Here is a 14,551-nt window from a genome sequence, read left to right as displayed (position 1 = left end):
CTTAACCTGAAACTTAACCAAAGCAAGCACCAGTTACCTATAGCTTACTCCTGAAGATAGAACTGAGACTAACCTGGATAAATAAAGGATAAATAAAAAATAAAATAAAATTATAACCTTGTCTGTCTCTTTGCAGTGTGAGAACTCACAAAACAACAGGTGTGACGTTTCAGCATTAAACCTTTGTTACAAGATGGGTGTGGTCTGACCCTCCATAACTGAACACTGATCATTTGTGTGCCGTTGCATGAATGGCTGCTCTATGCTCGTGGATTGACATGTCAATATTTTGTTAAGTTCATTGTCTATTGCTTTATCCTCCATGTGAGAGTGACGGGGAGCTGGAGCCGATCCCAGCTGACAGGGCAAAAGGCAGGAGGGACACCCTCAGTGAACAGAGCCTGGAGGACTGTCGGGTTCATGGGGTTATCAGCAGTTATCTGCACTTATCTGCAGTGCATGTTTCTGATTAATGTCTTTCTTGGTGCAAACAGTTGGGGGCACCAGAGTTAAAAAAAGACCAAAAAAAAGAGGAAAATCCAAACTACACAGAGGGCCTTTAAAATCAAATGTTATAGAAATCTGCCAGATCAAATAAACAATGAAAGTATTATTACTTATACGTACATAGAGTAATGCACATCTATTTCCACACAGTTTTCTGTGTTAAAGTGATAATAGATCGGTTTTAAATAAATGTTGAGCTCATTGTCATTTGTTGTTGTTTTTGACAGATGCAAAAATACCATAATGACGGCAGCTGGATATGTGGACTGCTCCATGAAAAACCCATACTGGTCAACCACTATTTCCTTCCTGGCCACAGACCATTTAAGTCTGCCTTGGACTCTGGAATGGAGTCACTTTTGCTATTTGGACCATAACGTGATAAGACACAGAAGGATTTCTGGAAGTAATGACCGTATTGTTTTCAGGAAGCTTTTGCATTTCCAAAATACCAGTGCCTTTTAAAACTACACACAGAAATCCCTCGTAAAAAATAAAGGAAAACTGTTTTTCTTTGAAGAGAATTATTATTGCACAGTGAATGGCAGAACCATGGTTCGCCAAGAGACTGTGTGGATTTATGTCAGAGAAACAAAGCAGCTTTACAAATGCTTGCTTTTTTTAGCAGGTATTTTTAAATGAACTGCATATAGTTGAGCCTTTTGCCCTATGTCAGCTGGGATTAGCTCCAGTGACCCGTGAAGGATAAAGCAGCAGACAATAGAGCTGCAACTATCGATTAATCGGTTAATCGTTGTGTAAAATGTTCATCAGTGTTTGTCAAACCTGGATTTGACGATGTTCTCGAATGTCTTGTTTTGCCCACACCAAAATGATTCAATTTTAATGATTTCTTAGTTGTGTGGCGCAAAGAAACAAAGAAAATATTCACATTTAAGAAGCTAAAACAATCGTAATAAGCGATTAATAATGAATGAAACAATGAATCCAATCCAATGTCCTGTGGTTATTTACTCACAAATTCACAAACACTATCCAGCTGCTGCAAATGCTTAGTATCATTATGAAATAAATGGTATGTATAGCAGCACCTTTCTCATCAAACTTATAATTATTGACTCTATTATGAAAGTATGTATCCATAATAAGTGCACTGGATTTTAGTCTTTGTTTCCCAAGACATTTTGAAATAGCAATCGTCATTGTCTGTTAGTCCAAAGGGTGGTATTCCCAAGACGTGATACTCTGTGTCTATACTAAACAAACAACTTGGAAGTGCAGCATTTCACAACTTCCTTTTTTATACTTTTGTGCTTTGCTATAACCAAGCAAGTAGTTCTTCAGGTTCCTGAACTCATTTGACCAAGACAGTTGAAGTATCTTTGTGCTCGGTGACAATCAGCAAGAATAACAAGACCGATTTTAGTTTTGCATAGCATTTGGATAATGGCCTGGCTGCACCCATTATACCACAATTATACCACTGCTCTGAATTGTTTTGGTTTCTTAACCCTCAAACACCTAAGCCTCAGAATGCCCATCTGGATTTTTTAGACTTATATTAACCAGAAAAGGGTCTGGCAGTTATTTACAGTTTACTGCACGTTAAAATGGTGTACCCTATCATATTATACCCTATTTCTCCAAGTTAAACTAGTTCCCTGGTGTCCTAATGAACATGTCTGTGACATGCTTTGGTCAAAATATCATCAAAATGAAGCACCAGAGGAGTTTGAAACTTAAGGGACAGGAAATCAGCCACAGAGGCTACTGGGAGCTAACAGCAGTTAGCATTTGGAAAAGTGATAATTTGCAGGCTCTAGCAGGCATATCGCCGTCATATATAACAATTATCCACTGGACAGATAAATCCTCTGAGGCTGGAAGTTTGTGTAGAACTCTGTGCTGCACTGTGGAGCCAAGAATAGAACTTTTTGCAGACTTTGCGGACTTCCAGTTTTCGGATACCGTTGCCCTCGCCGGCACTCTCGCATGTTTTACGGACAAAGCGGAGCTCCGTGAGACAACAATTCCAGGAATTTAGCGGGTTTTGACGTCCCAGTGAGTGCGGAAGTCAACATCGCTTGTTTCATCTCCTGTACTTAGACTGAGGAGGACCACAAAAACATGAGTGAGTCATCGTTTTTTCACATTTTGCCGACTGATAGGGCCTCCAGAGTCCCAAATATAAGAACTTAAATGATTAGAAAGTTGATTTTGCATAATATGGGACCGTTAAAATAACATTTGGTTGAGTTTTCGTCTCAATGTCCAAAAATAGGCCAACAAATGGAAACTCTGATCAGGTGTTTTTGTTTTTTTACCTCTCTGGTGACAAAGACTTCCTGCAACAGCGCAAGTGAAAACAACCGCAATAACCACGCTTCGGCTTCCACGTGCAACTACTCAGCTTTCAGAAACCGTTGCGTAACTACGGGGATGCACCGTGATGCGACATTTGACAAAAAAAAAAATCACTTTAAGGTGCAGTGTAAGCAGAAAACTCACCACTGTTGTACTGGACAGAGATGTTTTCAGTCAACAGCTCATGCTCGCTTCGCACCCCGATGAGCAATGGACTTCCTCTCCTGATGCAAGAAGAATGAGAGGCAGAGAGAGAGAGAGTGGATGAGGTGGCAAGAAGGAGAGGATTAATCTTTGTAGATACACAGTAATGTCAGACATGATCATGTGATCCTTTGTGTAAATATGAATGACAGACAACAGGACATCCTGTTGTACTCCAGCCACTCCTGCCTAATCCTGCTACTATTCATATTTACTCCTTTATATAGCTATATATTTGTTTTATATTTATGTTGTTCTTAAATATACCTAAAACTATACATTAAATCTAAACCTTTGACCTTGAATTATCTCTCTAGAGGTGAGGTGAGAGGAGACTAATTAATGAAGCCTTTACATGCTCATCCTGTGACGAGGGCTCACCCAGTATAAGAAAACAAAAAGACTTATGACATCAGTGACTCCAGAGAAAATGAAGTGTTGCCTCTCCTTATTTGTTATCCTTTTCTGTCTGATCCCTTCTTTTTGCTCTCGAGCATGTCTCTGGAGCACGGCTACACTGACGTAAGAGTGCTGGTTGTTTTAAAGGGTGTGGGGTTTAGAAAGCGAGGTTTGCAAACAGAAACATGTGGTCATCATCCAACACATTATTTGCCCAGAGGGAGTGAGAGAGACAAGAAAAAAAGGGATACAATAAAAGTCCGAGCGAGGAAGAGAAAGGTCAAGTGGTGGAAAGAAAGAGAAAGTGAGGACAACGGAATGAGAGTGAAAGGTCCTTGATGACAAAGACACAAACATTACAATTGCAAACATTCCTCCATCCTGGAAAGCAATGCCGACCATTCAACACATCGACCGCAGAAGCACACGGAGCCGAGCCAAAACTGTGTGATATTGATATCAGCGCTCAGAACCGTAACTGTAGAAACTACAAGAACACAAAACACATGTGACACTCAATGCCAAAGTGTCCTGACCTTCAAAGCAAGTGTACTACAAAGCAACCTTTCCAACACTGGTGCTGCCTGGCAAACTATCAGCATCTGACACGAGTTATGGCTCTCTTATCTGTTGCCCTCTTCCCTTTGTTCCCGCTCGCTCTCTCGCGCTCACATGCTCCAGGTCTCTTTGCCTCAATTCGTGACAGCTCACTGATGCAGGGAAGTTATAAAGTCACATAAAAACAATCATAAGTAACTAACGAGGAGTAAGGAGTCTTACTGGCAGCTGCATTTCTCGGACCTAAAACAGGAAACTCTCCAGTCTCTCCATTAATGAGTCACAGAGAAGCCGGTGTAGAGCTGGCAGTCCAGAGGCCAGAGGCCCAGAAGGGAGGAAAAGAACCTGAATTCAATTTCTACTCTACTCATCTATTCGCCTTGGTCTTAAGACGCAAGCAGGACTGACACATACAGAATGACACACACACACACACACACACACACACACAGAAAAAAGGCATAATTATCCTTTAACGTAAGCAAAGCTAAAGTCATAACATGTCACATGTAATGGATGCAAGTTAAGAAAAGCCACAATGACTAAAACAAGGAGTCTCCTAAAATTGTATTTGGTAGTTGCAGTGGTGAAAACAGGGGGTGAGTCATAGCACAGATAAGGGGTCTGTGTGTGTGTGTGTGTGTGGGGGTGTGTGTGTGTGTGTGTGCGTGTGTGTGTGTGTGTGTGTGTGTGTGTGTGTGTGTGTGTGTGTGTGTGTGTGTGTGTGTGTGTGTGTGTTCTTACTAACCTGGTGCACACAGCTTCTGCGGGGAAATGACGGCTTTTAAACACCAGAGCAAAGGCCCCCTCCTGAGATAGAGGAGAGCAGAGGAAACAGAAACACGGCGTTTACATTTGCGTGATGAAAGAGTGAAAATATACCGAGGTTAATGAGGCTGTGAAAGAGGAGTAGGGAAAAAGTGTTCAAAAGAGAGAGAGAGAGAGAGAGAGAGAGAGAGAGAGAGAGAGAGAGAGAGAGAGAGAGAAAAAAGCTGCTTGTGTATTCCTAGAAAGAGTGTGTGTAAGCTTTAGGAGAAACATTTTGTGAACACAAGCAAATGTTTCTTTGGGCCTTGTGGGGTCTGGTAGTTGCGGTGTGGGTGTGGGTGAGTGTTGGGAAATAGTGGGGTACGGGGGGGGGTCTAGAGAAATAAGACCTTTATTGTATAACGTCATCTGTATTTCGAAAGCAGCAGTGTTGCCTGTGGTGGTCACTTAAAGCACAACCCTACATGTGTGTGTATGTGTGTGTGTGTGTGTGTGTGTGTGTGTGTGTGTGTGTGTGTGTGTGTGTGTGTGTGTGTGTGGTGTTAACAGTGGGTGGGGTTAGCATGGGATGTGAGTGTACGGGGAGGGCGTCATGGTCATGAGTCTGTTCGTGGGTTTAACTCTCTGGTTCCCATTACACCAAATCCAAAATGGCTGCGTTTGCTGACTCCGAAGCGAGAGAGAGACAATGCTTTCCAGATGACAAGTGTGAAGCTCTGGAGCATGAGACTCTGAAGACTCTGGAGAAACTGTCCTGCTGTATCTCACCCAGAGTGGTGATGCGAACGATGAAGTCACCTCTGATGCAATTAGAACGGTTGCCATGGGGGCTGTTGCTGTGATGTGGACTGTGTTTTTGAGGCCCTGTCAGACTTTCTCGCATTGAGCAAGACGATGTACGTGTGCACGTATGACTGGTCAGTGACACATTTAATGACTTACAGTTACTCTTCATAGTTACCAGGAAAACGGGGTTGTAAGACATTTGCATTTAATTACCAACACAGTCGGAACATGCAGTGAAAATTAACAAGAGAAAACATGATAAACTGAATAAACCTTCACCGTCTATGCTGACATGAAGTGGGTTAGTGTGTGTTGTTTAACTGTGGGAGCGTCTCACCAGCTGCTGAATGACTCTCTCCACCAGCTTGGAAAAGGAGATGTCGTCACTCTCTCGCTCGTCGTACACATACTTGATCAGTTTGGGGATCACTTCTGTGTCCGTCTCTGACTCAAACTCGTAGCCTTTGTTGATCTGGGAGAAAGAGACACTTTTTGTAAATAAACACATAAGGACACCAAGGGCGTACTATATGAAATCAATACAAACTCTGAATAATGTCTGGAGACTTGGATCTGGACATTTCTTTACATGAAAATGAATGCAGTCTAAGAGTTTGGAAAGTGAAACCACCAGGGGTTAACTCCACTAGTTGCAAACAGAACTCAGTTTGAATAAAAATCTATGGGAACATGAGCTCAATCCCACTTAATTTATAACATCAGTGAACATTTTCCTGAGAACTTAATGGTCTCAATCACGAGTTTCAGTCCTAGTGTCTAAAAATGCAGCTCAGGGAAGATCTTCAATACTTCAGCAGATTGGATGATGCTATTACACAATCTGGTTTGAATAGACTCCACTGATGGAGGTGGTGAGGCGGTACAACAAGCACCTCAATTTCACATGGTAGGAAATCCCTCATCTGTCTGTGCTTGCCATGACTTTACAATAATTCTGGCTCAATGAATATTCATGACTCTAATCATGACTAATTTATTTACAGGCAACTGTGGGCGTTACAGTTTTATACACTTAAAGGGGACATGTTATGCTAAATCAGTCTAAGTACAGGAGATAAAACACACAATGCTGACTTCTGCACTCATTGCTACGTCACAATGACACATTCCTGGAATTCTCGCGGAGCTCCACTTTGTCCCTAAAAAAACGCGAGAATGCAGGCGAGGGCAATAGTATCCGGAGGAGCGGAAGTCCGCAAAGTGTTCTATTCTTGGCTGCACAGTGCAGCACAGAGTTCTACACAAACTTATAGCCTCAGAGAATTTATCTGTCCAGTGGATACATTTTATATATGACGGCAATGTGCCTGCTAGAATCAGCAAATGATCGCTTTTCCAAATGCTAACTGCTGTTAGCTCCCAGTAGCCTCTGTGGCTGATGTCATTTCCTGTCCCTTAAGTTTCATTTTACTTTTAAGGTGGGTCTTTAAGGTGAACCTAAAGAGATACTACTAAACAGAGTGTTCTGAACAGGGTTGTTTTGGCAGGGTGATTGAACTGCTGTGGTGCTTCATCCTTAAGGTATTTTGACCTAAGACACCAGGGAACTAACTTGTAGAAACAGGGTATAATATGTCTCCTTTAACATGCTGAGGTAATTTAGGGAGCACTGTTTTCAAATCAACATGGTTAAAGACCCCTGCAATGATGGGAACAGCCTACTAACTGCCAATGATGTCATATAAATGTCCAAGGGGCTGAGCTAGCATTAGCATCCGGTGGGATAAACACACACTGAATTCCCAAGGAAGATTTTGCCTCCTCTCCCTAAGCCGCCTGCATCACCTTCCCATAGGGATGGTAATGCATGGAGAGCCGGGATGCCGTGGGAGTGGAGGAACTCAGCTGTAACTGCCTGGTTTAATCCCATTTCTATGAGATCGTGCCAGCTGTAGACGTTGTTCACCCAGCAGTATGTATAACGCCTCACACCCATATAGACAGAAGGAGAGTGTCTATACGCCGCCATCTTCTACTACATACCACTTTGTATAGTGTCTCTAGTATTGGACACCAAGGACAACCTACATTGTGTACCGACTATACAACAAGGAATAGTTCAGTTAAATTAAAGGTGCCATATGTAAGAATGTGGCCAAAAAACGGTTACTACATTCAAATTCAAAATACGGAGGTCTTTTAGGTTTCGTTTTCTGACGTAACTGGCAACCCGTGGTTGCTCGGCAGCTGAGACTCTACTGACTGCAATGATTGGAAGACGGTGTTAGGTGGCGCCACATGCAAAAACATGACTTCAAAACATAAACATGATTTGCAATCTGCAAAATATTTTTTTTAATGCAAATATTTTGTCTGTACTGTTGTTGTTGGTGAGTTCAGTTTGTCATATGAACATTATTCCTGAGTCTCTGTGACATATTAGGAGGATTTAATAGCCAGTTGCTTTAGATTTATTACATAATGCACCTTTAAAGATTCAGATATGTGCAGAGAACACAGCAGAAAGACCAACGTGGCACTGAACAGCGCTATTGAACATACAACAGGAATTTCCTGATGACAATGTGACTCACCAGGTAAGCCTTCAGCTCTTTGTAGTTGGTGATGATGCCATTGTGGATGACGACAAACTCTGAGAAAGACAGTGACACCAAAAATAATTAGAATGACTATACAGCTAAATATACAGACAACATATTATACTGGACCTCATTGAATCAAATATTCAAAAGGCACTTGATGGGACGAGTTTGTAGGCTTTTACACTTTGTACTTCTGAGCATATAAACCACTAATCGAACCAGGGTACACCATTGACACACCTGAAGTTTATATTTAAGAGAGAAAATGGAAGGTGTGTGAGGGTGTGCGTGTAAAACACAGGTATTTAGCATCTTAACCTTTAACAAGCCCTTTGCACAGCAGCCATTTTGACAATGATACCATTCTGCATTAATGGATTCGTAGTCGGCTAAGCACGTACATTCGAACAGTGTGTATGAAAGACCGTTTTTACCGTTATCCTTGTCGGAGCGATGAGGGTGGCTGTTGACAGCGCTCGGTTCTCCGTGTGTGGCCCAACGAGTGTGAGCGATGCCGAAGTGTGTGAACAGCTCTGCGTCCAAGTCCAGTGTGTCTTTTTCTGTCCAGGTTAAAAAAACAACAACAAACAATTAATGACACTTATATACTTCACAGAAAATAGAGCACTCTATGGAAATGTGTATACACCCACTGTATAGTTCCTCATCAAGAGCCTTGACCTTCCCCTTCTTCTTGATCAAGCAGATGGTGTTGCTGTTGATGTCGGTGCTGGTCTTGTCGGGGCCATCCACAGCAATACCTGCACACACACACACACATCGGGGAGGAAGTGATTAAAATAAACTTTTATAGCGCAATAGAGAAAGACACTAAACGCACAACTGTCACGAAAAAAATAAATTGTTACTACCTGAAAAGGCTGACGTGCAATGAGACAGGAGCTCATGTCTGAGGTGTCAATGGCTGAATTGCATTTAAAGTTCTCCTCCGCAGTTATTGTTTCGATGCGTGGTATCTAGAGCTGCAACTCACCCTTATTCTCATAATCAATTAATCTGTCGATTATTTCCTCGATTAAAGCGCCATATGTAAGAATGTGGCCAAAAACAGTTACTACATTCAAAATTCAAAATACCGCGGTCTTTTAGATTTCGTTTTTTGACGTAACTGGCAACCCGTGGTTGCTCGGCAGCTGAGACTCTACTGACTGCAATGATTGGTAGGCGGCGGTAGGTGGCGCCACATGCCAAAACATGATTTCAAAACATAAACATGATTTGCAGTCTGCAAAATATTTATTTTAATGCAAATATTTTGTCTGTACTGTTGTTGTTGCTGAGTTCAGTTTGTTATATGAACATTATTCCTGAGTCTCTGTGACATATTAGGAGGATTTTATGGCCAGTTGCTTTAGATTTATTACATAATGCACCTTTAATCGTTGAGTCCATAAAATGTCAGAACATTTTTAAAAAATGTTGATCAGTGTTTGTCAAACCTGGATATGACGATGTTCTCGAATGTCTCGGTTTGTCCACAAAACAAAAATGATTCAGTTTCAATGATTTCTTTGTTATGTGGAGCAAAGAAACGAAGGAAATATTCACATTTAAGAAGCTAAAACAATCAGAAATCTTGTTTTGATAACTGTTAATCGATTAATAGTTTCAGCGGCATCGCTCGCACGTCGTCTAAGGCACGTTAGAAAAACATGAAAGTGTAGTGTTGGTTTGTCAGGTTGTCTGTTTGGGATTTAAGTTTAAAATGTAATTTAGTTCTTTATATTTATCTGTTACTTTTAAGAGCTCCAAAGGGTGAGGCACTTTGTTCAGTGGCTGATTGTGTTATTATTAGAGATGAGAATGTCATTGTTTTGTTTGCTTATATGCTTAAAACTGTCTGTCAGGCTTTAAAGCACCATGTATCTGACTGTTTCTTTTCATTCGGAGGAGGCAAGCGATACATTTGCTGCGTTTCACATGTGTCACGAAGACTTGAAGCTATTTCATTATTGGCCTGTGACGATGATTTTTGCTGGGTTTTAAACATGATTTGTGAAACGACATAGAAGCATTCTGTATTTCTTTCGGTTTATTCTGTAGTTTTTCATGCCTTTTGTGCAGTTAAAAGCAATTAAAAAGACACCCGTTTGGAATTTGCTGCGTCTTGTATTAAATCCAAGTGGCAGCTACATGAGGAACTTCTTAAGTTTAAGGCTTGGATTATAACACTTTATTTAAGCAATTCAAATGAATGGTTATACTGCTGTGTCCCAAGAAGAATAGCTATGCAAACCTGTGTGTGTGTGTGTGTGTGTGTGTGTGTGTGTGTGTGTGTGTGTGTGTGTGTGTGTGTGTGTGTGTGCCATCCATGAAAGGATCCTTTACTAGCTCCTGCTCAAACAGGATAAACAAATTCAGAGTCTCTATAAGGAACAGCTCAGCGTGAATGACGATTCGACCTCCAGGTTTTCAGAGGCGTGTCTTGGTTTCACTTGTTCTACCAGTTTCTCTTCATTTCACTTTAATAAATGGCTGGGGATTTATTTATACATTAGTGGCACAGCGTGTGCTTGGTTTTTTTATTTACAATATCAGACCGATCTAACATTAGATGACAGTATGTACAGAATTTACCTTTAAACACTATGTCAGTGTGTGTCTGGGCTAGTTACACTGGTTCAACTGAACACGGTGTGAGGAGGACACAGGTGCTGCCAAGGAACATTAGCATATGTGTGTGTGTGTGTGTGTGTGGCAACTCTGTGCGTCTCACCTGCTGAATCGTACCCTCTGTACTCCAGCCTCTGCAGTCCCTTCACCAGAGTCTCAAATATCTCCTTCCTGGTGCGGGGCACTTGGTAATTCAGGTAGGCAAAGATTCCTTTGAGGGAGGAAGAGGGAGAGACTTAACGTATTTCCTCAGAAATGCTTAGAAGTCCACAGAACTGCCAAAAACCACACAGTGGGAGATTTTTTCATTTTCAATAATATTACGTTACGTGTAAGTGAACAGTCACCAGGTGACATTTTAATATTGAATCTGGTTGTTAACAGGTCATATAATGGGCTGTTCATCGAGGCCATCCTCTTCCTTACAGCTGTATGACTTTTATTGCCTGTGATTTGCATCTTAGAATTTATCGTGGAAGGACAAGAAGACCCAAGAGGCGAATGTTGCTCGTTTCCCCCCCTCCTCTCCTTTCTCCCTGTACACCCTGCACATCTGAGCCTGGATCTGCCAGAGATTTATTCCTGTTAAAAGAGTTTTTTTCTTCCCCTCTCTCCACTGACGCCATTAGTGTTTGCTCAGTGTGAGACCTATTGGGTTTCTCTATCCCTCCAGAATATTGTAAGCTCCCTGCCTCACGATGTAAAGTGCGGTGCCTTTTTGCGCGCTATCCCATAAAGTTGAATATCATTTGAAGGGGCATTAGATTAATTTAAACAACATCCATAGCCTACAGTGATCTAGAATAACATGGTGTAGCCTGTGAAGTATACTATAAGACAGCAGATATACGGTTTATTTAAATTTCTCTGAACTTTTACTTTTACTCCACTACATTTCCTTTAACTATCTTTGTTATTCGTTACTAATAAATAATCAGAAGAAGAAGAGTATAATGGTCTGTATTTATAAATTATATAAAAAAAAGATTTAAGTACAAGGGCACACATCAAGGGGACACACATAAACGAGCAGAGCCAGGAATTGAACCCTCAACCCACTTTTACCTTGAAAACTTAAGTACATTTTATATCAGAAAATGACTTTTGATACTTAAGTACAATACATGTCATGTACCTTTACTTCAGTAATAGTATAAAAAGTGACTTCAACTTCTGCCTATGCAATTTTCTGGTAAGATACACATGTACTTTTACTCAAGTATCCCTTTTAGGTACTTAATACAGACTTTTATATCAGAAAATTACTTTTTATAATTAAGTACAGTACATGTCATGTACTTTTACTTCAGTAATAGTATAAAAAGTGACTTCAAATTCTGCCTATGCACTTTTCTGGTAAGATACACATGTACTTTTACTCAAATATCCCTTTTAGGTACTTAATACAGACTTTTATATCAGAAAATTACTTTTGACACTTAAGTACAGTACATGTCATATACTTTAAGATTTTTTTTTATAAGTTATATTATTAAAAAAAGTGACTTCAACATTTACCAAAGTAATTTTCTGGAAAGATACCTGCACTTTTACTCAAGTATCCCTTTTAGGTACTTTCTACAGAATACTGCAGTATCCCTGTGAAGCTTCAGTAATCTTCAGTAGTAATAGTTGTAAACTTGCTTCAGATCAAACCACTGAAGATATATACTGTGCTACATCCACCTCTTCCCTCTTGCGCACGGGGTCCAGTGCGCAGGAATGTTCCGCTCAGCTCGATCTCCCGCAGAGACAGAGCTGCCCATTGACGGATGTACATTGCGCGCACTGTGTCGGCAGCAGTCAGGTATATGTTACCCCCCCCCCCCCCCCCCCAACAACCAACCACGGCCTCTTCCTTGGAGACAGGAGGAGTGGGATCAGTTGACCAGTTACTATGAGCGGTCAGTGCGCCACTTCCAGAGGTGGACATGTCAAAAGATGCCCACAGTAACTCAGGTCGTTGTGATGTCAGAGTCACGCAATGAAGGGAACACGGTTGTTTTTCCTTCTTTCTCCAATCATCCCTGTATGTTTTTTGTTTGTTTTTTTAGTCATAGCTGCTTCAGTTGCTGTGTCTTCGCCCGTGCCTGAGAACACTGACACGTTGCAGTTGCGCGCAAGTATCCGCACAGATCGGGTGACATGTACCCGACTGTTGACTGAGTGACAATGCCACTAAAAGTTTGAAAAATGTTCCAGAAACTATATATATATAAGTCAAATAAATGCTCGGGCATATGATTGTAAAGTCACCGTTGTTATCGCTCGCATTACACAAAAATCATACGTCCTGTGTCGGAGAGAAGTCACTTCATTTGTCGTGCGTAAGGCTGCCAACAAAAAAAGATAATAACTCGGTAAAAAAAAAAGAAATCTTACCACACATCGCTCAAACTTTGTTGTCCTTTCTGTGAGAAAATGGCTTATAAGTTCCTGGCGTGGAGTGATGATTGTGCTTGAGTCGTGTTGAATCCAGAAGAACTGCACACTCCCACTCTGCATTTAAATGGTGTTTCCTGAAGAGGCTGCAGCCAGCCACACCTCCTCTATGTCTTCACCTCCTTCTCCTCTGACCTGTCAACGCTGCTGCTGCTGCTGCTCTGCTGCTGCTGCTGCTGCTGCTGCTCATGTCAGAGATGGGAGGACACCTTATTGTTTGATAATAGAATAAACAAATAAAAATAAAAAGTTTGCTATAGACCAGGGGTGTCCAACTCATTTTCAATGAGGGCCACATCAGCATAATGGTTGCCCTCAAAGGGCCAGATGTAACTGTAACTAAATGTAAACGCACCCTCAGAAAAAGACATTTTGCTGCGATCAAAGTTTGCCTTTTAATTCTTTGACAATTTGTCGTTTATCTTGAAGGCTAACTTTGGCATACTTTGCTCCTTGTTTGGTGTCAAAATGCCAACGTAAATCGTACTCTTTGACGACAGACACCACCTCACAACACAAAAGACATACCGGTTTTTCTCCTTGAAGCGCAAACAAAAATGTATTTGATCTTTCTCTTCCTGGATATTTTGGGATTATTTGTGGATATTTCAATCTCAATTTCACTCGTCGCATGACGCGTATACAATGATACGCCGCAATCTCGTGGCGGGATGCCGTCACTTCACGGGTACCACAATCACCATGCATTGTGGGAAACAACACACGCCTTAAAGCAGCATAGACCTCACGGGCCACATAAAATGATGTGGTGGGCCACATCTGGCCCCCGGGCCTTGAGTTTGACACATGTGCTATAGACAGTATAAAGTATCTGAAAAGGATACTTGAGTAAAAGTACAAGTATATTACCAGAAAATGACTTTGGTAGAAGTTGAAGTCACTTTTTAATTATATTACTGAAGTAAAAGTACGTGACATTTACTGTACTTAAGTATCAAAAGTAATTTTCTGATATAAAATGCTCTTAAGTTTTAGAAGTAAAAACAGGTTGAGGGTTCAATTCCTGGCTCTGCTCGTCTATGTGTCCTTGAGCAAGACACTTAACCAGAAACTGTATGGATGGCAAAACTGTATCATCAAGACTAGTAAAGCTCTCTCTCTCTCTCTATATATATATATATATACATACAGACCATAATACCAACAATTCTACTGATTTTATTTGGTAGTAACGAGTAACAAAGGTATTCAGAGGAAATGTACTGGAGTAAAAGTTGCTAGAAATATAAATAACAAATTAAAGAACATATATGTGAATTTTGTACTCAAGTACAGTCACGTAGTATTTGTACTTTATTACATTACAACACTGGTTGTTAGTGTGGACACTGCAGCTCAAATGG

The 14,551-nt window shown here is 41.0% G+C and overlaps 1 protein-coding gene across 1 annotated transcript in view; it reads right to left on the bottom strand.

The window, feature by feature from the left end:
• The window catches only part of LOC310928700 (glutamine--fructose-6-phosphate aminotransferase [isomerizing] 2-like), a 41,959-nt gene that overhangs the window by 6,607 nt on the left and 20,801 nt on the right, over window positions 1-14,551 (bottom strand). The window contains exons 8-14 of the mRNA XM_083891340.1: window positions 10,849-10,956; window positions 8,765-8,872; window positions 8,546-8,671; window positions 8,103-8,161; window positions 5,885-6,019; window positions 4,742-4,803; window positions 2,977-3,056 (exon numbers count right to left, since the gene is read on the bottom strand). Of these exons, the coding sequence (XP_083747466.1) occupies window positions 2,977-3,056; window positions 4,742-4,803; window positions 5,885-6,019; window positions 8,103-8,161; window positions 8,546-8,671; window positions 8,765-8,872; window positions 10,849-10,956 (678 nt within the window). The remainder of the gene's footprint in view (window positions 1-2,976; window positions 3,057-4,741; window positions 4,804-5,884; window positions 6,020-8,102; window positions 8,162-8,545; window positions 8,672-8,764; window positions 8,873-10,848; window positions 10,957-14,551) is intronic.

The sequence above is a fragment of the Microchirus variegatus genome, assembly GCF_963457635.1.
Source record: "Microchirus variegatus genome assembly, chromosome: 6".
Classification (NCBI taxonomy): Eukaryota; Metazoa; Chordata; class Actinopteri; order Pleuronectiformes; family Soleidae; genus Microchirus; species Microchirus variegatus.
The sequence above is the reverse complement of the archived record's forward strand: the minus strand, read 5'-3'. Positions and strand labels throughout refer to the sequence as shown.